This window comes from Alosa sapidissima, chromosome 14, assembly GCF_018492685.1.
Source record: "Alosa sapidissima isolate fAloSap1 chromosome 14, fAloSap1.pri, whole genome shotgun sequence".
In the NCBI taxonomy this organism is placed as follows: Eukaryota; Metazoa; Chordata; class Actinopteri; order Clupeiformes; family Clupeidae; genus Alosa; species Alosa sapidissima.
Window position 1 is genome coordinate 10,942,115 of NC_055970.1, and position 25,677 is coordinate 10,967,791.

At 44.5% G+C, this 25,677-nt stretch overlaps 1 protein-coding gene across 1 annotated transcript in view; it reads right to left on the reverse strand.

Moving 5' to 3' along the window:
* The window catches only part of prmt3 (protein arginine methyltransferase 3), a 49,578-nt gene that overhangs the window by 15,625 nt on the left and 8,276 nt on the right, over nucleotides 1-25,677 (reverse strand). The window contains exons 10-13 of the mRNA XM_042060826.1: nucleotides 22,486-22,585; nucleotides 10,617-10,695; nucleotides 4,188-4,375; nucleotides 2,817-2,903 (exon numbers count right to left, since the gene is read on the reverse strand). Coding sequence (XP_041916760.1) covers nucleotides 2,817-2,903; nucleotides 4,188-4,375; nucleotides 10,617-10,695; nucleotides 22,486-22,585 — 454 coding nt within the window. The remainder of the gene's footprint in view (nucleotides 1-2,816; nucleotides 2,904-4,187; nucleotides 4,376-10,616; nucleotides 10,696-22,485; nucleotides 22,586-25,677) is intronic.

Consider the following 25,677-nt stretch of genomic DNA (forward strand, 5'->3'; position numbering starts at 1 on the left):
TCACAGGACCGACAGTGTTTTCACTCATTTCTGGCCTCAATAAGCCCCGTGCAAGATGCCGCAAGCACGGCGCACAATCCCGCCTGCCGCTCTTATCTGGCGAATATCCCGCAGTAGACACCAAGCACACCCTGACAGCGTTCCTTACCCATTTCCAAAAATAGCATGCAGGTGATGTGTATTTACAGGAGGTAAGAGCAGAGAAAGACAGCGAGAGAAAAAAACACTTTATATTACGGAAGAGACAGAAAAATGAGGGGGTGTTTACAAACGCCATTAAATCCAGGACAAGTCCTGGAAGGGAAGGGAGATAATAACATGGTATTGATTAATCTATAAAACCGATACGTCACACAGGAGTCCCACAACAGACACCACAGACTCCAAGTCAAATAGGACACAAAAGAAAGATTACCCTCAGACTTCTGAGAGGTTGACGTTCTATGGCCACTCTTGCTCGCAAACTCACACACAAACACCCCTGAGCTTTTGTCACTGTCAAACCAACAATTAAAAACACACAACACACACACCCACACACACACCCTAAAACAGTGGTTCTCAACCTTTTTTCAGTGATGTACCCCCTGTGAAATATTTTTTCAGCCAAGTACCCCCTAAACAGCGCAAAGCATTTTTAGTTCAGAAAAAATTACTTAAAACAGAGCACTGTGACATCAGTGTCTAATTTATTAAACTTTGGAAACATGCCTTCATCCATAAACTTCAACCTCGACTCCATCGTTTGAGTTTTGACAGTGATTGACAGGTGATGGCGGGTGGCATGTGACAGGTTGGGTCGAACCACCCTGGTATGGGGGGGACTCTGGGTTTTTAGGATAATGAAATTGAATAGCCTATACTGAAATATAAAATTAATTTTATGAACTTACATTTTCCTGAAATATTTATTAAATAATTGTTTTTAAAGTATTTTTGCATGGATTCTACTTTTTAAATCTATGTATATTTTAACCCTACGCTGTTTTTAGGGCATTTTCACTACCTTTATTCATAAGGATTTATTCTGGTCATTGTAAGTGCCACACACACATATTATATATTGTTCTTTTCAGCAGAGTCTAGACTATCCAGATCATCATTTCATGTTCTAGCATTGATTTTATTTGGATTTTTAAAGAATTAAAATATAAAAAGCGTATTATAAAAATTCTTATATTTTGACATGTATCTCACCACAGCAAGCTCATAGCTCTACATGCATTTCATGTGTGTGTAGGGCAGACTGTCCTGAATCTGGCAATATCATTGCCATGGTGGAGGAATTCTCTGGGGCTGAGCAATTTACAGACATATGTGGTGTGTGCCTTACAGAAATAAATGCCATTTTTTTTATTTAGTGATTTAATGACCTTTCTGCGCTCCATATCTGTGACACGAACTGATCTGACCTGACTTGCCCTGAGTTTACATGTTATAGCCTGTGTGTGCCTTTGGTGTCTGCACTCATGATTCTCTACAACTTTTTACTGCATTGCCATGAACAAAGTAAAGGCAAAAAAGGTGTTTCTTTGCCAAACAAATTGGGATGCAATATGAGCCTTGAATTGGATGCCATGCAGGAATTTGGTAGGATCTCAAAAACGGATTATGAACATTCTTTGCCATTCTTTGAGAAACACACAATAGCGTTGGAAAATGCTTTTCTACAAAAACAGACAAAAACGTGAGGTAAGTTGAGCTATATGAAGTAGCCTAATTATTTTGCTGTCACTTTGTCTGTTTTATAACCCAGAAGGATGTACTTGGTATCAAATGATAGCTCCGTATCTCCTCTTTCATCTGGCATGCGTGGCATATCTATCCGATCACAGGTCCGCGAGTAATTCAAACAAGAGTAATGGGTATGCAGCATTGGTTTTTGTACATGACGTTATTATTTTGTAATTACTTCGTCTGATTTCATAAGCCAGAAGGATCAACATACTTGCTATCAATGGATAGCCCTGTGTCTCCTCTTTCATCTGATATGCTTGCCATATCTATGCGATATTTTTTTTTATTTTCATCCTTTAACGTACAGACAAGTGCGTTGTCTCGTTGGAAAGCCCCACTTCTGCTCTGTCACGCAATGAAGGTTTCATCTCGCTGCTATGAACAGTTGCGGAGCAATGTAACAGAGAAGAAAGGGTGTGTTTTTTGACACACTTTGCGTCAATCGGGTTCTTAGGGTTAAAATCTCACGTACCCCCTGGAGTGCCTTCACGTACCCCCAGGGGTACGCATACCCCCATTTGAGAACCACTGCCCTAAAACAGTCAAACCCACATCTAATATACACTGAACACACACAATGAATAAAGAATGCAGTACGCAGTTCTGCTGGCACTGATGCACTGAATCTCAACACAAACTCCAGAGTTTACTCCATCAGCTAATCAAAGCAAATGATTGGGCCCCATCCCCCCCAGATGCCTCAAGTTACCTTCACCGATGGGGAGACGGACCACCTATCAATCACCCAGGTGTCTTAGACACCTGACCCATCCCAGCCAATCAAGTGCTCCATCCATCTCCCCACCTCTAATTAATCTTCACACCTGACAACCGTGATTAGGTGAGGAGATAGAGGATTGGGTGGAAGTCTAGGAGTCCAGGTTCACAGAAATACTTCGGCTGGAGGGTTTGGGTTGCACCCCACTTTTCTTGTGGACTGCAAATTCTATAATTACCAGTGGGGAGGTAAATTACTGTTGTGTTTTCCTCAGAACATTTTGCAGTGTGTGTGTGTGTGGAAAAATGGGCAGAGAGTGAAAGTGGAAGAAAAATAAAACATGAGAATTGATCCTACTCACTGTGCACTGCGTGGTTTTGGTCACCTTCAGGGTGAAGTCAGCCGTGAACTCCAGCTCAGAGAGGCACACTTTGTTACAGTCAATCGTCTACAAGAGATCAGAAATAATCAAACAATGTGATTTAAAATGCAAAAAGTTAAGCTCTGGTAGTTCAAATTTTGTTGTCAATACTATGTACCACATTATGGAAGAGAGCAGTTTCCATTTTTTCCTCAGTAGAATGTGGAATAGCCATTTGTGTTCAGAGGAGAAAAATCATTTAATCTTTCAAGCAAAGTTTCCCATGCAAGAAGGCAGTAATTTTACAGAATTCCGACCACCATTAAAAAAAGAATTTCATTGGATTGGAAGATAATGGATTAAAGTGCGTCTCATTTTTCACTTTCCCACAGCAGTGATCGATTAGCGCATCCATTACTTTACACACCATAGGCCTATGCATTTCTTAAGGAGGGCAGGCCACAGGCACAGACTCGTGATTTTGAGGGACATTTAATGAAACTACACACACATAATGCAGGGGCTTAACTACATAAATTGATGACGACATTGAGCAGCAAAGTTGACACATGATATATATATATATATATATATATAAACAAGGCCATCATCCATATATGATCAAATAATACATATAAAGCTGAAAAATGAATGGCCATCCATCAGAACAAGTGTGTATGTTTGCCCCAATCTTGCTGTATTTCTAGTTGTGCTTTTGATGCGTTGAGGCCACAGGGCAGGCACTGGAGTAATGAAGTTTACTAAAGAGCAACTTAAACAAGGATTACACTTCTCCATCAATTCTCCTGTCACATCCTGCCCCTGGGGCGATCATCCTTTTCTCTTCACTTCGGCGCCCACTGTCTCCCGCTCTGCCCTGGGCCTGCTATTTACTTCCCATCATCTAATCCTTATGCACTGGGCTTTCTTCCTTCCTTTCCTCCCCTTTTTTTCCAAATCACACACACACACACACACACAGACAGACACAGACACAGACACACACACACACAGACACACAGACAGACAGACACACACACACACACAGACACACAGACAGACACAGACAGACAGACACACACACACACAGACACACACACAGACAGACACAGACAGACACAGACACAGACACACACACACACACACACAGAGTGAAAGCTAATCTGAATGAGTTATGCACTGCACTTCACTGCACCAACAGAGTTTATTTCTCATGTCTGTTAAACAGACATCAGCCAATTATTTAGTACTAGTTTCAAAACAAATTCTTCAAACTGAAATCCTGTTGTTTTGCACTTATTGAGTTCTGCGATGCGTTCCGTGATGCATGCCCACTCTTGAATATCCAGGTGATGCTTTTAGACCACATACCTGGATCACTGCAGGTTCTGAGATGAGCGTATCGGGGTTCAGCACCTCCACCACGGCTTCTGGGACCACCGCCTTCTTCATGCAGCCCATCTGGAAGCCATACACATCGTCCCAGAATGCAATGCGGTCCTGATGTTTCTGTGTGTCGCCCACAGCAGCAAGACTGATGTTGCACAGATCTGGATAGACTACAGAGACATAAGGGATGGATAAGATGGTCTTGTCCTTACACACAAGAGCAACACAGGTAGGCAAAACATCAAGACACTCTACTCATCTAGAGTAGGAAAGAGTGACCAAACAGCTAGAGTAGTTTCAAAGAGCAATCCCTTTCTGCACTGAGGCTGATCACAGGCAAAAGTGAGGAACACAACAAGCATTTATGTAAAACAGCTGACACAGCATGCAGCCAGAGGGAACATAGGAATGGGAGGTGGGAGGTCGGGATTTCATTCCGTCATCACTTTGACTGGAGCTAAAGAAAACCATGGCAACAAATAAATAGGTAGAGTACCAGTGCTTGAAATACAGTATGCTTACATGCACCACAGTTAGTCGAAATACCGTAATTTCCCAACTATTAGCCACGGTTTATACATTGATTTAGCAAAATTTCTTCAGCTATGAGGTTAATCAACAGGGCAGCTAATATGGTATTAACAGAGCCCGTCTACGGAGAGCCTGGCCACTCCGTATTAAGTCCCATGTACCGAATTTTGGTTGCAGTTCCACCAGAGTTCCACTGGGGGCGATCGCCATTAGTGCAAAATGAATGGGAGTCAATGGAGCTAGACGGCTAAATTAGTCTCATTCACCTGATTGTCGTTGACAAATCTCATATTTTATTGTAGTTTTTATAACTTTAACATGGGTTCAACAAAAGTTGAATAAACGAGTACTTATGTCCTTTTGATTTCTTACAGGTTGGGTCGTTGTTGCCCATAACACGCTAGCATTGTGCTAATGAATGACGTCAGACACGTTTGAATGGCTTTTTAGAACAATTAAGTGACTTTAAAAAATTATATAATACTCAACCAAGTGTATTTTCTTTGCCTCCCCTTTCGAATACAATATTCAAATTACTTGAAAAAAAATGGGAACAAAAAAGTGGATTTTGAGGGGTACAGTCAGAGACTTTCTAATGAGGAGACACAGCACTCAAAAAATCCTCCATAGAAATGCATGGGGTTAGTTTGTAACGCCAATATGGCCGTTGCCTACACATATCCTACCCCTTCCTCGGCAAAACGTCGACATACATTGAGCCAATCATGTGTTCTGAACTCGCCGCTGGAGCAAGATTGGTGTCGTGAAGCCTTGCGCACGCACATTTCTGCTGAATAGGATGCCAGATGAGTGCCCAAAAAGCGTTGCAATAAGGCCGCCAAGTGGAGGGACTTCCCTAAAAGGACTTCCATGGAGCTCCATAGACCTCCATTCATTCTGCACTCGTGGACGAGCGCACTCATGTGGAACCACAGAAGGAACTGCAACCAGTTCAGAAACCGGAAGTTTTCCGAGTGTGGCAGTTCTCCCCTTATTAGACATTCTCTGGTATTAATATGGTTTTGTTTTTTTAACTGACATTAAACACTGTATAGTTAAAGCTTGGCAATTGGACTGACTACAGTCCATGTCCGAGTATACATGCACTGAAGGAGAATCGCTTTATTGACCGAAATACACATGACTCCAGATGCCAATTTGCCCCCTTTTCTGTCCACAAACACACACAAAAAAAAAAAACATTCCATATTAGCTTAATTGGCTTGCTAACTAGCAAACTTTGTATCCCCAGTGTACCATAATTAAACAGTTGACATTATTTGAAGCATTGTGGTATAAGGCTTAGGTAGTTAGCTTGCTAACCAAACTAAAAAAGCTGAGGACAGTGCCACTGTAGGGTCATCCAGAGGCTTCCATCGCATTATCTGGGTGTGTTAGTACGGCTAAAACAACTTAAAATTTGTCAGACTAACGTGTTTACATTTAAAAAGTCTGGTTTTGGTCGGACTAACACAATTATTTGAGTGTCATGTAAACATACTGAGTAAAAGAAAAATACCACCTGTAAGGAAAAAGTTTACAGTATCTGCACTCTCTGGCAATTTAAGCACCAAGAAAAAAAATGTGTCATCTCTTAAAAGTGAAATTCAGTATAATTCAATTATCAATCTAAATCAATCAACAGGGACATTATATAACTTCATGTCCCAAAGATGAGATTTGCCTTTTACCAAATATCTGTTTCTTTTATGAGTGAAGCAGATGCTAGTTAGAAGCAAGGTTTAGACACTACATGGTTGATTTACAAGCCAAACTATGCAGTTTCATGTATTTTTGGCGACTGTAGAACTCCCCCTAGTCACAATATATTTCATTTATGTGTTACTCTGCCATTGTAAATAGCCTACTTCTCTTGGCTTGTTCCCCCTGAACACAAGGATTAACAACAGGCAAAATCTCCAGAGCTATATCTATGGACATGGTAATGTTTTACGATTCTCGTAAGATTCTTCAGGTCTCCAGGTCGACTATTCTTGATGTTGCATGGCTGGTTCCCTCGTTAGCGACTCGCTACGGCTATGCTGTATGGCTATGCTAGGTGAGCGATTCACCTATTACAAGTTCATTTACCATCAAATAAAGTAAAGGTCATATTAAGGTGAAAATCTTGCAGAGTGTACCTTTAAGAGCTGGTTATGTACTGCTCTTAACTGCTCATTGTAATAATTTCAACAAAAAAACTAAGGATATTGCAGCGATCAAATGCTGAGCCATGGGAAAGTGTATTTTTTAATATGTATTTAAAACATAAAAAACTTTCTATTATCGTCCCTGAGAGCAGAAAACAAACCGAAGGTCCATTCTTGTGGGTGTTCAACACCTCATCCATTTGATATCCCCTCCATAATGGGGATATTTATCATTCAATAACAGAAGATGATGGCAACTTTGTCCTACTTTTACCTCACTTTTCTTCGATTTCACATTTGCTCCCAGTAATCTGACAAAGACAAGAGTTATGGCAGTCAAGAAGACAGCCTCACAACAACTCCTCCTCCTTTATGGACACTGAGGCGGAGAATCAAACGGTCATGAATACATTCATCAGCCATTAGACCCACTCTCCTGAATGCTTGCAGCCACCACCACTTCCTGCAGCGAGCTCCCCCCTCACTGCTAATGAGAAAGTCACACTAATGTTACTAGCATAAAGCCCTAAAACCTGCCAGGGGTCAAGACTGCATGCAGGCACAGAGGAAAATGTATTAGGCCTACCACACAAGAGGAAAATACAGATCTTTCAGTTTGAGGTGCTGTTATCAGCAATTTTAACAGTTTTAATTACTTTTGTATATTCTTGCAGCTCGACAAAGGTCAAGTCTATGCACACAAATGAATAAAACATACATCTCAGAATTTTAGGTTGCTTGCCTTAGCGAGTAATGTAAAAATTGTAGGCTACTTAACCTAAACCTGCTCCTCTGATAACAGGAGTGATGTATCTCACTATGGGACAGGTGCACTGGAAGCTGTTTTAAGTAGGGGGGGGGCTGCAAACTGACTACAATATGTGACATCACATCATTATGTAGTTATTAAGCTTAGGCCTATGTTTAAGATGATAAAAGCATCTGCTAAAATGAAAACATGTAAATGTTCTTTAACAATGAAACTAGTTTGAGTCGCCAAGATATCTAATATCTGATATCTAGAGGAGAAAAACATACTTGTGAAAGTCACACTAGAGCAATTCCTTAAGATAAGGAAATTCCATGAATTAATATTTAGCAAAACAGCAATGTATTGTTTTTTCTGTTTAAATGATTCTACATACAACTGTAAGATTACAGAGCAATTTCCCCAATTATTTTTTTTATTCTTTGACATTGGTGATACATAGAACTGTTACATAGATACAGTAGTTTTCAACGGTTACATAGAACTGTCGTGGACAGGTTGTCAATTTGAGCAAATAACAGTTTGTCAGCATGGGATCAGATGATGTGACATCAGCCGTCCACATCCTGTCCTTGCTCTCTCAGGCACCCACTGACCCTAAAGGACATGGCTGCTCCCGCCATGACCTCGACAGTCTGCACCTCACTGCAGACATTAACAGTTCACTCGAGTTCAGGTCACTCAACCTTGGCTGGACGGATGATGACAGCACACTGACAGAGGCAAACAGAGGCCTTGTGTGACTGGCTGAAGCTTTCACTGTGACCCTGCAGGTGTCATTCTGTGAAGCCACCATTGGCTTGGTCGATCCCCCTCACCACACACACACACACACACACACACACACACACACACACACACACACACACAAAACCCATCATGGGCCACCGGCACACTCATCTTTCCCTGATTACAGCAGCCATGAGTAACGGCCCCTGGAACCAGGTGACTGCTGATTGGGCAGAAACGGGACTGTCCCACTCAGTCCGCAGTGGCGGGCCAAGCCGCTGTCCCAAGATTCATAGCTTTGACATCTGTGTCCTTCTCGACTCGGTACCCATGGCCCCGTCTGTCATCGCTGCACCTCCCCCCCCCCCCCCTACAACCCCCATCTCCATGCTCATTCACTCTCACTCACCCCTCCACCACAACCCCCATCTCGATACTCATTCACTCTCACTCACACACACACACACACACACACACACACACACACACACACAGACACACACACAAATAACTACTACCACCTAACCCCCGCCCCCCCCCCAATCCACCCCTCCCCTATCAGAAAACCTTCATCCCTCGACACCCCGAAACGCCTCACAGATCAGGAGACATTTAAGGATGGGGAGAGAGGTTAATGGTGAGAGTAGGAGGAGGAGAGGGTGGAGGAGGAGGCGGAGGGAGCCAGCCATATGTACTGAGGAGCACCCTGCTGGGAGAACACGGACGGAGGGGTTTGAGATGGAGGAGGAGGAGGCGCAGCGAGAAGTCTGGGTGCTGCTGCCCAGCCTGATCATCATTTAAGGGACCACCGTCACCACCATCTGGGAGTCTGGCTGGGACGTTTTAAAAAAAGAAAAGAAAAGAAAAGAACAAGAACGACAAATGGATGACCTGATTGGCTGCCTTTCAGGTGAAGCGTCGGCTCGCCATCTTGGCTTCATTCGTTTGTCTCTGCCTTTCTGCTTTCACCATCCCTTTCCTTTCACTTTTCTCCTTCCGTCTCCTGCTTCCCTTGTTCCGTTGCTAATGTCCAGGGGGGGGGGGGTTTGGGTGACCTTTTCTCCATCCCCGCGCGCCTGTAAAAGGCAGCGTCTCGGAACCTCTCCTGTGTCAGGGCCCAGTCTGTCACAAATCATTAAGCCTGGCCACAGACAGGAGAGGTAGCAGCTAAATACCACACACACGCACACACACACACACACCAAAACAAGGCACACCTTCACGTAATTGAAAGCAAATAATGAAAACCAAGGGCGTTTCAAGCCCAACACACAAACCATGAAATTAAGTCAATGCATTTCTTCAGCAGCAAGGCCATCCCTGCATCAAATTAATTCAATTCACAATCTTTATCGCGTAATTCAATAGCTTGTATAATATAGCATACTTAGACTGAGATAATGGCACCTCAGCAGGGAAGCACAATCCACCTATAGCTGTGGTAGAACACTCCCAAGACCTTTTTAGAGGCAGAAACCGGATAAAGAAGGATGGCGCTTCACTAGATGTCTAGTTGCATAACTTCTAACAACAGACGACAGTCCTTCAAAGAATGCACACACAAGCACCTAGCAGCACAAACGCCAGGAGTGGCCGGTTAGCTGCAGGGTAACGGTGCGTTACTCTTATTTCCATCAGTCATGTGGCGGGGAGGATGTGTTTACCCTCGGCCAGCTGCTGGGAGATGAGTCGGCTGGTGTCCTGGACACAGCCGCCGCTCCCCCCTCCCTCACACACACACACACACACACCAATGGTTAGCCAACCAGCCAGCCCTTTTTTCATCCTCATGCCATCCCCATCTTCTCCTCATTGCGCTCACTCCCCCCGGCGCACTCTGAGTGGACGTCCACTCCACTCCTAAGCGCTCAGGAGATGTATGACCAACGCAGGCCAGCACAAAAAGCCCGGACACACAGAGGTTCACAAACAAGCGGTGGTGATAGGGAAGGCGTTTCTGAAGACTCCTGCTCCTGCGGTTTAGAGCTGGAGCGTTAACGGAGTTTACGCCGCAGTAACGGAAGACAGATGGGCCTGTCAACTCCGAGCTGCAGTAGACGTGTTTAGCGCGGCGGTGTGATACGCGCTCCAGGATGAGCTCGGACGGCGCAGTGGTGTGATACGCGCTCCAGGATGAGCTCGCACGGCGCAGTGGTGTGATACGCGCTCCAGGATGAGCTCGGACGGCGCAGTGGTGTGTCGGTAATATAATATAAACGAGCACTGACTTACCGGAGCCTCCCTCCTCCAGGTACATGTCCCGCGCACACAGCACCGAGTCCAGCATCGACTCAAACAGCAGGAAGTAACCCTGAGGAGACACGCAAGGGGAGATTGAAACCTTACTCAAATACTGTTTTAAGTGCAATAATGAGATGTTTACAAACCCCATTACAACATTATACACTAAACTGAAGTCTGAATGGATTTAGATATGCCTAAATGTCCCATGATTAAACACTGCACAAGGCTGACAGTACTGCTGAAATGGCATAACTGGGTCGCACATGCACACATGCACACACACACACACACACACACACACACACACACACACTTCCCACAGGAAATCAGGATTGTTGGGTTTACGGAGACTGGACGGCTAGTAGCTGCACCCTCGGTTGGAGGCGACCCCGTGCTGACCCCGCGTTCTGCCTGAGTGGCCGGCGCATTACCCTCGCCTTTATTCCATTTCTGCTGAGACGGAGCTTTGGCCACTTCTCCTTGGGCCTCCGTTTGAATGGCAGAGTGTCGATTGCTCTTATTTATTTCCACACCGCTCTCAGCTTGTGTATAAAGAGCACACACCAACATTACTGGTCCCATACAACAATGTCTACATTTGGTGACCACTGGCTAAACGTCTGGTGACTGCTAGGCTGAATGTGTTTGGCGCCACTGGGAAGGCCAGTTCTGTGCAAGCCAGGAGATAACCGCTCCCATAGTTGGACATTTCTAATTCACTATAATTCAAAACTAAATTTTTTGTGGTGGTTCTTAAAGAATATAGTGCAGGAATCTCTTCGGCTAGGATGTGCATAATGATTCCCCAAAGGCAAGTCCTCATTAAAGAAGTCATGTGAGTGGGCACTCAAACATGCCACTGTTTCAGCCAGATGGAACTTTATAACGTTTGTAGTTATGTTTGGGATCGTAATTTAGGTTTAGCACCACAAAAAAAGACTGGGAAAGCTAATCCTTTCAAACAATTCTTGTACGTAAAGGTGCTGGAATACGCAAAAGTTCCATCGATAGCTCCCTCCATTTGTACGTTGATTTACCAAAGTAAACACATTATACTCAAAGATGCATCCAGACAGAGAAAGGGAGCTAAAAGTGGCTGAGAGCCTTATTAGCAGGGCTGAAGATAGAGATAGAGAGAGAAAATAAAGAAAGGAAGGAAGACAGAGAAGAGAGAGAGAGAGAGAGAGAGAGAGAGAGAGAGAGGAACCCACTGGCAGTCTCTCCATGGCTTTATCTGTTCACTTTAGCACTCTTAGCTCATCAGTCAAGCAGAGAGAGTAGAAAGGAGAGGAGTGACGGTCAGGCCACACCGATAAGCCCCCTAATGACTCAAACCAGGGACTAGCTCACGACCGGGGGGATGTGTGTGTATGTGTGTTGGGGGGGGGGGTGGGGGGGTGGGGCTGAGAGGGGGGTAGAGAGTGTAAATATATGGACCAATAAAGGCATCTCTGTCCTCTGAGTGAACTTAGCTGGCCATGCTGATCACATCCAGTTCCGGTAGCTTCTCCAAGAGAGAGTGAGAGTGAGAGTGAGAGAGAGAGAGAGAGACAGAGGTGGGATGGGGGGGGGCACAGCTGTGGTGATTTGGTTGTGTTCTTCTATTTGTATGTCAGTGCTGAAAGTGCCGGGGGGCCTCCGGTAGCAGTTGCAGCAGCAGCGGCAGCACACCTGCTTTTTGTCCTTGGTCCTGGCCCGGCCCGGGTCATTTTTAAACAGCCGCAGCGTTGGACTGATGGCCGATCTTCCCCACGCTGTAATTTAGAACCCAATTTCACAGGCGGCTGCTTCCACTGCAGGGAGAGAGCCTTCCGGAAGCTGAATTACCCATCCTCCAAGCCCTCCAGTTCAAGGCCCCTGCATCGTGACGCTCTCTCCCTCTCTCCTTGCTTTTCTCCTTCCTCTCTCTCATTCTCGCTCTCTCACGTTTTGCATGTTCACCATTAATTACTGAAACAAGGTGGCGTTCCCGCACTGCATGGAGGCTTAGGGGAGAACAGTAAAGGCAGCGGAGCATGAGCGATGAGACTGGATAGAATATGACGAACACACCGACTACGACTTAGCTCTGGAGGTGCCGTTGTACACAAGGCCTTGTAGTTCATTCCATTCTGAGGAGCATCTCACAGCTGCAGCACAGTATAGACCCTTTCAAGAGAGTTCCATTATCAGAATCATAGTTGGCCCCACAAGGCTTCCGTTTTAACATTCCATATGTTCTCTTAATACAGAGGAAGTAGATTGGGAACCAAATAGAATGTTCAAGCATTGTTTTTGTTTTTATTGTTGAAAGGGTCTATAAAACATCTCCAGGCACAGATGCCGGTCGGGAGGAGATAATAAGTCAAGTTTGATGGCTACGCTGCAAACCAGAAGCAGCACAATCTCTCCCAGCGCCATCTCACGATAACAACAAAAACTGCTTCATTGTGCAATTCTATAGCTTAAATAGTGGAGTGCAATGTTAGCAATTTTCACAGTTGTCGGCTTCTCAAAGTAGCTTAAGAATGAGGTAAGCAAACCTCTACTCTCACCACCAAAGCCAGTGGGCAACAAGCATTAAAGAAATCAAGTCAAATGATTATATCACATCTATTTTGTAACAACATTGAAGAGTCTAATGCAGTTGAATGGCACCTTTGTCCACGTTGGAACAGGTTCTATTGGCTTAACAGAGCTTCCTGCACTAAAATGGCACCTTTCCTGCGACTCTTCCGAGGGCTTGAATAGAGGCCGCGACGGCCAGCGCTAAAGAGCCATTCTACACATTCATCAGGGTGTGCATGGCTGCAGCTGGCCGTAGACAACTCCAGGCTAATTGAGTGGCGGCACTGGAGGTCAGCGTTGAACACAAACAATAGGAAAATAATGGCCCCTGGCAGGAAATCTATGGCTGGGATCCACGAGAGCGAAGAGGAGGACATCAGCATGGGCCAAGGTAGAAGCATAGAGCGAGACATGGAAATCTGCACGGAATGCTGAATGGATGAGTAGAGGTGGAATTGCCATGCTGTTCCGAAGGCCCAATGGACAGTTTCAGTACGACAGAACAAGGATGCTTTCCTCTCCATTAAATATTTTTTTTCTTATGTTTGCAGACTGGCTGTAACCCAATTTTAAATCAGACAACCACTCTGAATGTGAGGAAGATGAAAGTAAAATCCTAACACCTATCGAGTGTTAAGAGACCAACTCCCTGGCCCCTCCTGTTGTGGTGCACGTCAGGCCTGTGTGGAGAGAAAGCTCATTAAAACCGCATTGCTCTCTGTGTTGCCTTCACCTGCGTGCCCGAGTGATCAGGCTCCACGTCAGCCACCACCTCTAAGCCGTACCGACACGAGTCACTCAGGAAAGTCAGTATCATGGTTTTCCAGGCAAGCGCTATGTCCCGGGGGAAAAAAAAAAAGAACAAAAGCAGAAGAGTAGATCTGCAGAGTTAGCTGCTGTAGTTTGGTTTTGCCTGATGTCTTTCCTTCCCCACATAAACGTGTGTCTGGGAGGCGTAATGGTGCTGAGAGCAGAGAATTAGTGAGGAGTGAGGTGGCGCTTTGATTTACGGGCTGACCAACGCCGAATCAGAGCAGATTTCCATGAAGGCAGCTAATGAGAGAAGTAGGCCTAATGAAAATGAGATGAGACGGTTTGTGCACATTAAATTAATTATCTTATAAATCTACACACACACAGATGCGCACACACAGAAACATTTTGAATGAGTCATTTTACTATTTCTCACATAGTCTAAGCTTCATAATGACTGGGGGCAATAGTTCTGAGTGAGCATTTTTACAAATACAATACAAAAAAACACCAATTAAAAAAAGTCATGTCTGATTGGCAGATGTTTTAAAAAATCAAACTTCTCTGTCCTAAAGCTACGCTCTTTCTGCATTTCCCAGGAAAGCTGGCATGTTGTCTAATAGACAGGCAAGTTTACACAGCACTGTTGGAGCCTCTGTCAATGGGACTGCAGTGAACCACTGTCCTGATGCCCTGGGCTGTCATTCAGGCCTCGTGAAAAACCTGCCATCAGCACAGCTTTCCTCTCAACACACCCAAAGCATTCCGTTGTAAAATCTTTTCAATTACTGCCAAACAACATCACACCCTGTTCCAGGGGGATTATGTGGAGACTCACTCACTCATTCACACACACACACACACACATCAAATGGCATCAAGTGAAAGCTATGTCTGTTCGTATAAAAAAAACATTCTGTTGTTGGAATTCGTGATACTAGGGGAGCAAGTCCACATTCTAATGCCACTGCCAACTGTTGTTGAACTTCACTCACCCCATACAGCTTATTGGTTGATTTCTGACCAATTTACCACAAAGGAAGTCTGCCCATTTTTAACCATACACTACCTCAGTTTTGAACAGCCAAATGTTATTAGATAGTGGAAATTCAGACTTTAAAAGAGGCAGCTACAAATTGTCCTGGAAATAAATTTCGTCTTGATCATTTTATACACAGTCCTAACCATCCTGGCAGGATTTCCCATGACATTTTCACAGTTGGCTAAATTCATATACTGAATGCCAATGGCAACACCAACAGGATTTACTGATAAAATACTTACTGTGAGAATACTTCCTTGGGCGTAGGTAATAGATCTTTGACACTAAACATAATCTAACTTGTACTGACCAAAAGCAGCATAAGGTCATTACAGCACCCATTGCCATTCAAAAGTCATGAATTTGAGTCATTTGATCCTGTCAAATGTCATGCTATCTGAGTGTTTGCCTGAGAAGGCTACTGGAGAGCAGAATGTGCATTAGCATACTAGCATGTTCCCTAAATAACACAGTGTGCGGTAGCCAAAACTGCTCTGGGTAGCCCATTGTTCCGCCCGCAGCGATGGGACCTGATTTCCATATGAATGCTTATGAGAGGGCAATGTTCCATAGCATATAAGGCCATTAAATGGAGACAAGCTCCCATCACAGCCAATGCCCCGGCGTGGCGGGGGTTCCTCTCCCAGGACAAAAGCTCAGTGAGAGATGCATTGCTTGGTGGTGTGGCGGCAGCCGGCAAAAGCCACCAGAGCAGAGGAAGGAGGCAAGAACATGCGGCGGACATGCGCACATGGATGGGCCGTGGAAGTTCCATTCGAAGTGATGGATGGGATGAATTGTAGGATATCAGGAGGAGAGGAAATGAGTGCAGTCTGGCTGATAAGAGCGCGAAGAGAAAAGTTCCCAGAGAAAATGAGCGACTCCGTGGTGGTCTCAGGCAGCGTAGCGCAAACTGCAGCAAGGGCCTCTGGTTGACCTGTGCCAGAAGTGAAATGCTGTAGCTAAACCGTGTGTGTGTGTGTGTGTGTGTGTGTGTGTGTGTGTGTGTGTTTCTTTGTGTCAGAGAGAGAGCGAGAGAGAGAGAGAGAGAGAGAGTGAGGAAGAGAGGGAGAGAGAGAGAAAGAGAGACTGAGAGAGGGAGTGTATGTGTGTATGTGTGTGTGTGTGGGGGGGTGTGTGTGTGTGTGAGTGAGAGACAGGCCGTGAGGGCCTGGGGACTGGATGAGTGATTACAGCTGTCCTCTCCTGCGGCAGGTAAGACTCCTATCAGCAGGTAATGAGGCCACGGATGGGAATCTGCCATTAATTCAGCTACTGCACAATCACACACAGAGCAACCACACGCTAAGCTATGCCACACACAGAGACGAGAGAGAGAGAGAGAAAGAGAGGGATGTACAGGACAACACAGAGAGAGAAAGAGAAAGAGAGGGATGTACAGGACAACACAGAGAGAGAAAGAGAAAGATAAAGAGGGGGATGTACAGGACAACACAGAGAGAAAGAGAGAGAGAAAGAGAGGGATGTACAGGACAACACAGAGAGAAAGAAAACAGTGCTGACCGATAAATCACTTTTTCATCATCACTGCAATCTGAACAGACAATAATAAATTAATAAAATAAACAAACTGCAACTGACTGTCTGTACTGCAATGAATAAGAAAAGTGAGTTTATTTACAGGACATATGGATTCACCCTCTGCATGCAAACAATGACCAATGAGATGGAGCTCTGCAATTACACTGAGCAATTTCAAAGTAAGTTTGGGCTTTGGGTTAATCAAAATCATGCTCCACATCACCCTCCCCTACATTTGTATTCCCTCGCAGGCTTGTGAGTGTCTTTCAGTGGTTTAGAAAATGGCTGGCACTTCCACCATGCCACTCCAGGCTCAGAGTTTGTAAAGTACAACTCTTAAAATGGACACATGCACATACTTGCCACTGAAACGAAGCATAGTAGAAGTGTATGGGCCTTTAAGATAGACTAAGATAGACATATACTGTATGACAGTGACACATCACAGTATACTTGGACCAGATTGCTTGTTGTATACTTGTACCAGATTGTGATTTCCACGTATTTCAAGGAATTTGTTGAGTTTATCAGAAAAATATCTTGAAGGTTTTTAAAGACGAATATGTCTTCCTTAATTTATATTTCCATTTATTTCTTTAGGCATGGGCTATTCAATGTTTGGGGTCTACGTTAGCACTGTAAGGCTGACACAAATGCATTTTTTAATTGAAAATAATATCACAATACTAAAGAATGTTCTCACTACACAAATTTTCATCATGTCGTGTAGGCCTAACAGAGACTATACAAACTTCAGCAAAACAAGAAAACTACAGGACAGAATACAAACAACCTAAGCGGCCTATTTTAAGACAAGCAAATAAAGAACTGAAACCACATTAAGCAGCCTGCCATTGTAAAGACCTGTATCGATGGCATCGACCCGTGTTTCTGTGCAAGTGTGTTTACAGCAGAACTCTGTCTGGCCCGGTCTGGGATTAGTCCATTCGTCACCTCTCACCTGAGAGTAGGCTTGAGAGTGCAGTCTTATTTCCTGATGTCTGAACGAAACAAAAGAGTGGGACAGACCAGCCTCAGATGCAGCCAGGCATGATGGATCTGTCTGTGACAAGCTGTGTTCCGCCTCCCGCTAACCTCTCCACTGACTTCTCCAGGCCAGAGCTAGTGCCTCCTCTCTCTCGCTCTCTCTCTCTCTCTCTCTTCTCTCTCTCTCTTCTCTCTCTCTCTTCTCTCTCTCTTCTCTCTCTCTTCTCTCTCTCCTCTCTCCTCTCCTCTCTCCTCTCCTCTCTCTCTTCTCTCTCTCCCCTTTCTTATCTCCAGTGGCATGTTTGTTTTTTTTACCTGTGCTTCAAGTGAGGATCAATTCGGTGAGTTATGAAATGACAAGGCAGCGCCTTTGAGCCGTCTTTCAAACACCTCTCCGCCAGACAACGACGCGTCCCCCCGAAAATTACCCCCTCTGATTTATTAAACTGCACATACACACACACACACACACACACACACACACACACACACACACACACACACACGCACGCACACACGCACGCATACACGCACCAGCACACGCTCGTGCACACACACACACTGACAGCCCCTGAAGAAGTTTTTGATGGGAGGGAAGTCATAGGCTTCTCCTCAAAGGGAGTGAACTTTCTCCCAAGCACCCGCCAACGCAATTCATTTCTCTAAGACGGTGGCATTTCCATCCAATGTTAGTGAAATGCAAGACCATAAAGGCATATTCCCACTGAGGCCAACCTACCCCAGAAACACAACTCAAAAGGCTCCAATAACGCCTTGAGTGGAGAGTCAGCGTGACATGGTGCCAGTCTACACAAACTCACACCCTTGGGTGAGTGCGCCGGGGCAGGGCTGAGGGGCCGTGGAGGTTAACCGCACAGTCTCTGTGACAGAGCACGGCGTTTTCCCTCTCAATCCATCAGGGCCGCGGTCTGGTGGTAGTGGCGGTGGACATGGAGCTCTACTGACCCTAATTTTACTTTAATACGTCTGGACTGGACCCTCAGTCCATTTCTCACCTCCGTAGACAGCAGTAATGCACCCTCCAGCTGAGAAAATATTCCTACATCACGAGACGAATGGAAAAACATGACCTGCCTGCAGTGCACAATCACTCTCTCTCCTGAAATGGTGGATGCCATTACACACAACTATCTCTCTCACTCTCGCTCTCTCTCATTTATGGCAATTTGACTTGTTGGTTACATCTGAGCTGTGACAGGAGGGACTCAGCAACACAGCACTGGAAAGTTGCTAATTTTAGGGCTGAACTTTCTGGGCCGTCCTCTGTGAGAGGCCTCGGGCTGCCTGGCTGGCACCTGTGGCAGGCGACGTGACCCAGTTTTGTATCCAGCTCTGTACACACACACTGGACAAAAAAACAAGAGGACATGGCTGGCATCTTGCCTCAGGGGAGGGAGTTGGGTGTGGGTGGGGGGTGTTGGGGTCATTCACGGGCAAAGCAGTGATGTATTGCACTGCTCGGCAGGCCGTCCCAGCTCAGTACAGCTCATCGCTGGCCCACACTCCCAGCCAAACCGCTACAAACGCCCCCCTCAGGCACCAACACCTGGACGGATGTGAGCGTGACTGGCTACTCCAGTCTGTGTCCGCATCAACACACACACTCGCCTCCATTTTTCACTGCCTATGTAATCACTTGAAAACTCCTCTTAGATCAACATGCAGTAATTAACCAGCAGCAGACTCTCCTCAGTTTATGCTCTACATGACGCTGCATTTCATAGCACATAGTGTGGAAATGAGGACCATTAGGTGACAACAACAAACAACTAGAGCTCAATAATACGTGACTTATCTGTTAGATCGCTAGACTGAAAACCAGTGCCGTAGTACGAGTCATTAGCTAAATTTAGAGACTTGTGACTTGACTTGGACTTGAGCACTGAATGACTCGAACTTGGACTCGGACTCGTGCATTCGCAATTGCTATGACTCGTCGAGGACTCAACTTTTTTTTGTAATATATCATAAGGCTATAATTGTAGCATGTCATTAGGCTATAATTGGCTATATGATTTTAATACCTAAATTATTTATAATGCTAATTTTAGTGCAAGGGAATGTTAGGCTACTGCTTCATGTCATATATGTCATACAAGTCACGTCATGTTCACATGCAAAGCAAACTAACGTTAACTTTAACAGCAAAATGCCTGGAGACATGACCGCCGCCATGTCAATGTAGTATTGCCAGGCAATATTAGTTCTCATAAATGACATGACATTCCCTAAGATTACATTCAACCTAGGCTAAACATCACACACTGCTGCTGGATAGCTGATCATCGTGACTTGGTGAACAGTGTTTTTCCTGACTGACGCGAGAAGCGAGGGACGTGCCCTGCCGAGCTTCTGTCTGTTAATTTGCAGCAGGCTATTATCGGATCGAAAGAAAAATAAACTAAAAAGTTTTCCCGATCAAGATATAGCATACTTCTTAATTTTGGTGTCATAAAATTTAGAAGCATAACATTAAATTGCCTAGTAGAGTGTCCATGTAGCGTGTCAATTTAGGCCTACGTGTCTGCGCAAGTGAAACTGACAAACTGAACCTCTCGTGGGTAGGCCAGAAACAACTATATTTAAAACAACTATATTTAAAACCACGAATGAAGTGGATTACTGTTACTGTTCAAAAGAGCGATTTGAAAGCCTAATCCACTGCACGGAAAAAAAGAAAATAGCAACTTGTTCTATTTCTAACAGATGAATATCGTAGCAAATAGTAGCCTATGGCGATGGCAGCTTAAAAAAACATTTATTTCACTCATCTCACTGAAATGAACGTAGAATGTGGCCTGTTGCACAAAGAAATTAATTAGGCAGATGATCTGCATCTCCGTTAATCGAAAGCTAGTTTTCATCTCCATTGTTGACGTGAAATATGTCTCCATAGTGTCAGTGAAGTGATAACATTATGCAGTTGCAGGTAGCCAGTGTTCACGTCACAGGAGTCAGAAAGAAGCTACCAAGACGGGCCCTGCTCTGTTTCTGTCCCTCCCAAACCGCGCTAAAATTGTGTAGGCTATTTAACAGCCAGAATTTTTTTTAAAAATGCCCGGGGGAGGACTTTTTATGATCCACACTACCTCTTACAAAATAGGCCTACTCCAACGTCCATCTAGCTCTTGTGAAGTATGAACTTCTACAACACTGCCTACAGAGTACAATTGTCAGCAGTTAGTAACAGCACAATGTGACTTAATGGCCTGTGTGATTGGGATGTGGATTGCTCATTTATTATGAGTAGGTATGGCTATGGTATGGTATTCTCTCCGATATAATAAATACTTGCAAGGTTTGGCAAGAAATTTGGCAATACTACTTTCACACAAGTGATGGCACCCCTGCATGGAGACAGAAGATTGTCCGTTTTGCTTTTAAGGATTTCATCTGCAATGGGAAAAAATGGAACGACATGTAGGCTATGCTTACTTTAGTGTTGGACTTGGACTCGACGTGGATCAATAGTGACTCGACTCGGACTTGACTCGGATGAGTAGTGAACTCGAGTCGGACTTGACTTGGAATTTTTTTTTAATGACTTGGACTTGAACACTGGGGACTCGAACCTGGACTCGGACTCGAGGCATCGTGACTTGTTGTTGAAAACGAACAACTTTTTCCATTTTTTTTTACCTGTGTCATTCGTGTCACTGTCTCATGTCATAAGTATTGGACGGTCCCACACCGACCAGCTCAGAGCAGAGGCGGCCACTGGCGCAGGGGGCCACACTCTCCACACCGTATCATCATCAGTCTTGTCAGGGTGGTCAGATGAAAAGTGACGGCTGAATCCGCAAATTTATTAACGCCGGCAGAGTTTATGCCACTGGAGATTACGTCCACTATCCCTCATTTTTCCACAGCACTCGGGCCCCGGCAGAAATTCAATTTACCCACACTGCCGAGCGCCGTGGCGGTGAAACATGCGCCTGCCCCGAGCATGCTGGGAAGTCATCAGATGGTCAGATGAGACACGGCTCATGAATATGAAATCATCTCATTGTACAAGAGGGAAGCTTGGGGTCTGTACCATGTTTTCTACCAGTATGCCAGAAGGGATCATGCCATAAATGCTGAGTGCATTCCTGCACCAGCTACAGTCATCATCTGTGCATGCTGGAGCCGTAAGAGTATGTGTAATTATTATTAACTGCTCACTGCAGGAGCCTCTGATCAGCGTGTGATATAGACCCTTTCAAGAGAGTTCCATTATAAGCATCGTAGTTGGCCCCACAAGGCTTCCGTTTTAACATTCCATATGTTATCTTAATGCAGAGGAAGTAGATTGGGAACCAAATAAAACATTCAAGCATTGTTTTTGTTTACCTTTTTGAAAGGGTCTATAATCCAACTCCTCACTCTGTGCAACTGCAGCTTACACTCATGTCATGCTCACCAAAAAACTACAAATGTTTTTTTCTTACAAAGTACTTCTCCGGCATGTAAAAAGAATACAGAAAAAACAACTAATTTGTCATTATCATTTCTTTCATTTACCATCATTTTTGTATCTTTACTTTGACCATGTGCATCCAACGCAATGTTGTGTAATGACAAAGCAAGCATTAAATTGCTATTTTTTCCTTAGGTTAATGCACCCTACTTTGTATTCATATCATATTATAGATTTATTTAAGGCAATTCTTTTTTCAATTTTTTTTTTCTTAAATACGGTATTCCTTTATTGACATTATTTATTTGTAAGTTCAGTTTCCCCTCTGCACTGGAATTACACACGCATACCATACTTGTACTATTTCCTGTGGGAAGTCCTACTGTAAAATAGTGTGCAGAAATATCACATTAACACTAAGAGCAACTTGCCCACATTTGAAGGAAATCTTTGAATTTCAAAAAATCCTAGAGAGCCTGGATATATATTTGTGCAATTACTGAGTGTTTGTGAACTGTGATTTGTAAAGTGACTGTAGTCCAGCGTGCATTCCCGCGGACACTCACCATCCACTCCGAGATGATTATGTCCACCTTCTCCACCGGCAGCGTCACCTCCTCTATCCGGCCCTTAATTAGAGTGATGGTCTCATCCAAGTTGTTGGATCTGGGAGGGGAAAAGGCATAAGACCATAAACAAAGTCACAAAGTACTAAACCGTTTCACTAAGTACACTGTAAAAGTATAGTATACAGTATATACTCTTTTGATCCCTTGAGGGAAATTTGGTCTCTGCATTTATCTGTGAATCTGTGAATTAGTGAAACACACTCAGCACACAGTGAACACACAGTGAGGTGAAGCACACACTAATCCCGGCGCAGTGAGCTGCCTGCAACAACAGCGGCGCTCGGGTAGCAGTGAGGGGTTAGGTGCCTTGCTCACGGGCACTTCAGCCGCTTTCTACTGGTCGGGGTTCGAACCGGCAACCTTCCGGTCACAAGTCCAAAGCGCTAACCAGTAGGCCACGGCTAGGGTTGGGTATCGTTTGAATTTGAACGATTCCGATTCCAATTCCGATTTCTTATTTCGATTCCGGTTCCTAGCGATTCTCGATTCCTATTTTTTTTTTAAGAGGCAGGGTCAAAAAAAAGTTTAGGATATTTTAAATGAGCTAGCTAACCAACGGTCTTTCTCAGGGTGTCTGCACATTTTCCAAGTGCAAATTTAAAGACTTTTAAGACCTTTTCAAGACATCTAAATGAAACTTAAGACTATACCATGGCAAAAAGATATACATGACTGTTTATGCAATAGTTTTTTTTCCTACTAATTTTAACCCCCACCCCATTTTGGATGTCTACAGAAGTTACTAAATATATTTTGGCGAAAGAAAAATAATTGTGTGTGAATTACCTTCAAAGCTATAAATGCCCAATTTTAGGGTCTGGGCTGCTTGCTTTTGAAGCTGGCTGTACATATTTGGTTTTGCTTACTGCTGAGGCTGACTGTTCTTCACCTGTGTCTGTAGTAGCCTAGGCTACTTGCCAAAGACATGTGCACTGGACTGGAGTTAGACTAAGCTACATATTTTAATAAGCCTACTTTATATAATTTACTATGTGCATCTATTGTCCAATATGCAGCACAGCAAATTAAAGTTAATCCACTACTTTACATTTTGCATACCAGCTGTATCTAAACCAACCAAAGCTTGACTGAAACATTGTAAAACCATTGACTTGTTTTAAATTCATTAAAGAGACAGGTCCTCCTCGCATGATCCTGCTGAAAACCGCTGGTTTCATCTCAAGCACGCACGTATTATGAACACTCGTTTTTTTTTTTTTTGTAGCCAGACATTCGCCGACATTCAAAAAATATGCGGTTATAGTTCACAACTTTTGCAAAGTAGGCCTAGCCTACTGGGAAACGCTGGCAAGCAAGCTGCTGGCAGATATTACAGGTAGGCTATTATAACTTAGGCAGATATTTTCTTCCCTAGGCTAGGCCAGCAACACACGCTGGAAAGATGCAAACAGATCAACTTAACATATACAGTATTTCCTCCTGATTGCGAAGCACTGCACATAATTTGACCAGCAGTCTTCGCGTCCATAGTTTGTGAAACGATGCTGCGTCCGAGCAACGATTTTAGATGGCAAGCGCAACTCCAAAAAGGAGAACAAATGAGCGTCCGGCTTGAGGCTGCGCCGGACAGGGCTTTTAAAATCCATATGTCCGGCCTAAATTCGAACGTATGGCCAACCTATCGCTCTTTCTTTCTCTTGCTCATTTTACCGTAGGCTTCCTCATTCCACGTAGGCTACCTGTATATCTCTCTGGCCTCAGCTACACCACGAAAACGTCAGGCATATTATTTTGTACATAGGCCTACTGTATTATTACCGTTTTCACTACTTTAACCACACCCGCAATTGCGTTTTAAATACACGAAACTGGATTGAGACATCACTCGCTCTCTTGCACTTCTGGCGCTCCCATACGCACATTTAATACCTCTCTTTCAAAAATTCAGTTGTATTTAAGACTATTTAAGAATCCGCGGGAACCCTGCTTTCTGAATGAAATAGTCTGACCTTCTCCATGAATTTTATTTTCTACGAACTATGCGCTTCTTCGTTGGTGTTAAGCTGTTTCTTCTTCCGGTCGGCGGACTGGGAATCGAAACTAGGAATCGAAATTTAAACTTTTGAACGATTCCGGGAAAATCGCAAAGATAGTCCCGGTTCCAACCAATACTCGATATTCGATACCCAAGCCTAGCCACGGCTGCCCCAAAACTATGGAAACTCTTACAGGACTAAAATGGCCAAAAGGCCCCATCACGTCTAGGACAGCCTGAAGGACCTGAATCATGACTCTACAAAGGCAACAAGCATTGCTTCATGTCCTTTAAGTGGTCTGATGGATTTAGAGGGTTTTGTATTTGAACTCTTCATATGTCCTTTAAGGTTCATCCTAAAAGATCTATAAAGAAACAAAATCAAACAAACAAGCGTCAACACAGCGGAGACATTTCTGTGACTGTTTGGTCTCAATGGGGAACTCCAACTGCATCCTATCCTACAGTGCAGATGGAGACAAGCACTCTTCATCAACATTTCATTTCATTTCAATTCATCAACACTGCAGTACACTACAGTGGAGTCCAAACACCATCCCAACACCATCTTCACCTGAGCACCTATGTGCCTGTGTGTGTGTGACAGACAACCAACTTTTTAACAATCTTCCCTTCTTTTGACCAGCCGCCTCTGGGTATCAATCTCTCTAAATACTCCATTACCATGACAGCTAATGTTACTGGGGACAGAGCGATTACTCACGGCGGCAGAGCGCGCTCTTGCCCGGCCGATTCTTATCTGTGCCCCTCCTCACTATCACACTCTCCCAGAGGCCCACGGTGGCGTTCACACTCACCCCCCCCCCCCCCATCCCACCCCCATCTCAGGACTGTCTTAGTGGGGGGGGGGGGCTGTAATCTCATTACAGGGGTAATTTAGAGGACAATGTCAGATACGGAAGAGAAAGAAAGAGAGAGGGGGGAAGAGAGAAGGTGGGGGGGGGGGGGGGGTAAGGGAGAGACTACTGAGAGCCCTGCACTGGAGCCCCACAGCCAGCCTCTCTCTCTCTCTCTCTCTCTCTCATCCCTGGGGACACACTGGTGTCATGTCCCTAGGGACAGGTTCAGGAGCCCAGACTACAGAGGTTTACAAGCACGGGAGGATACTGGGA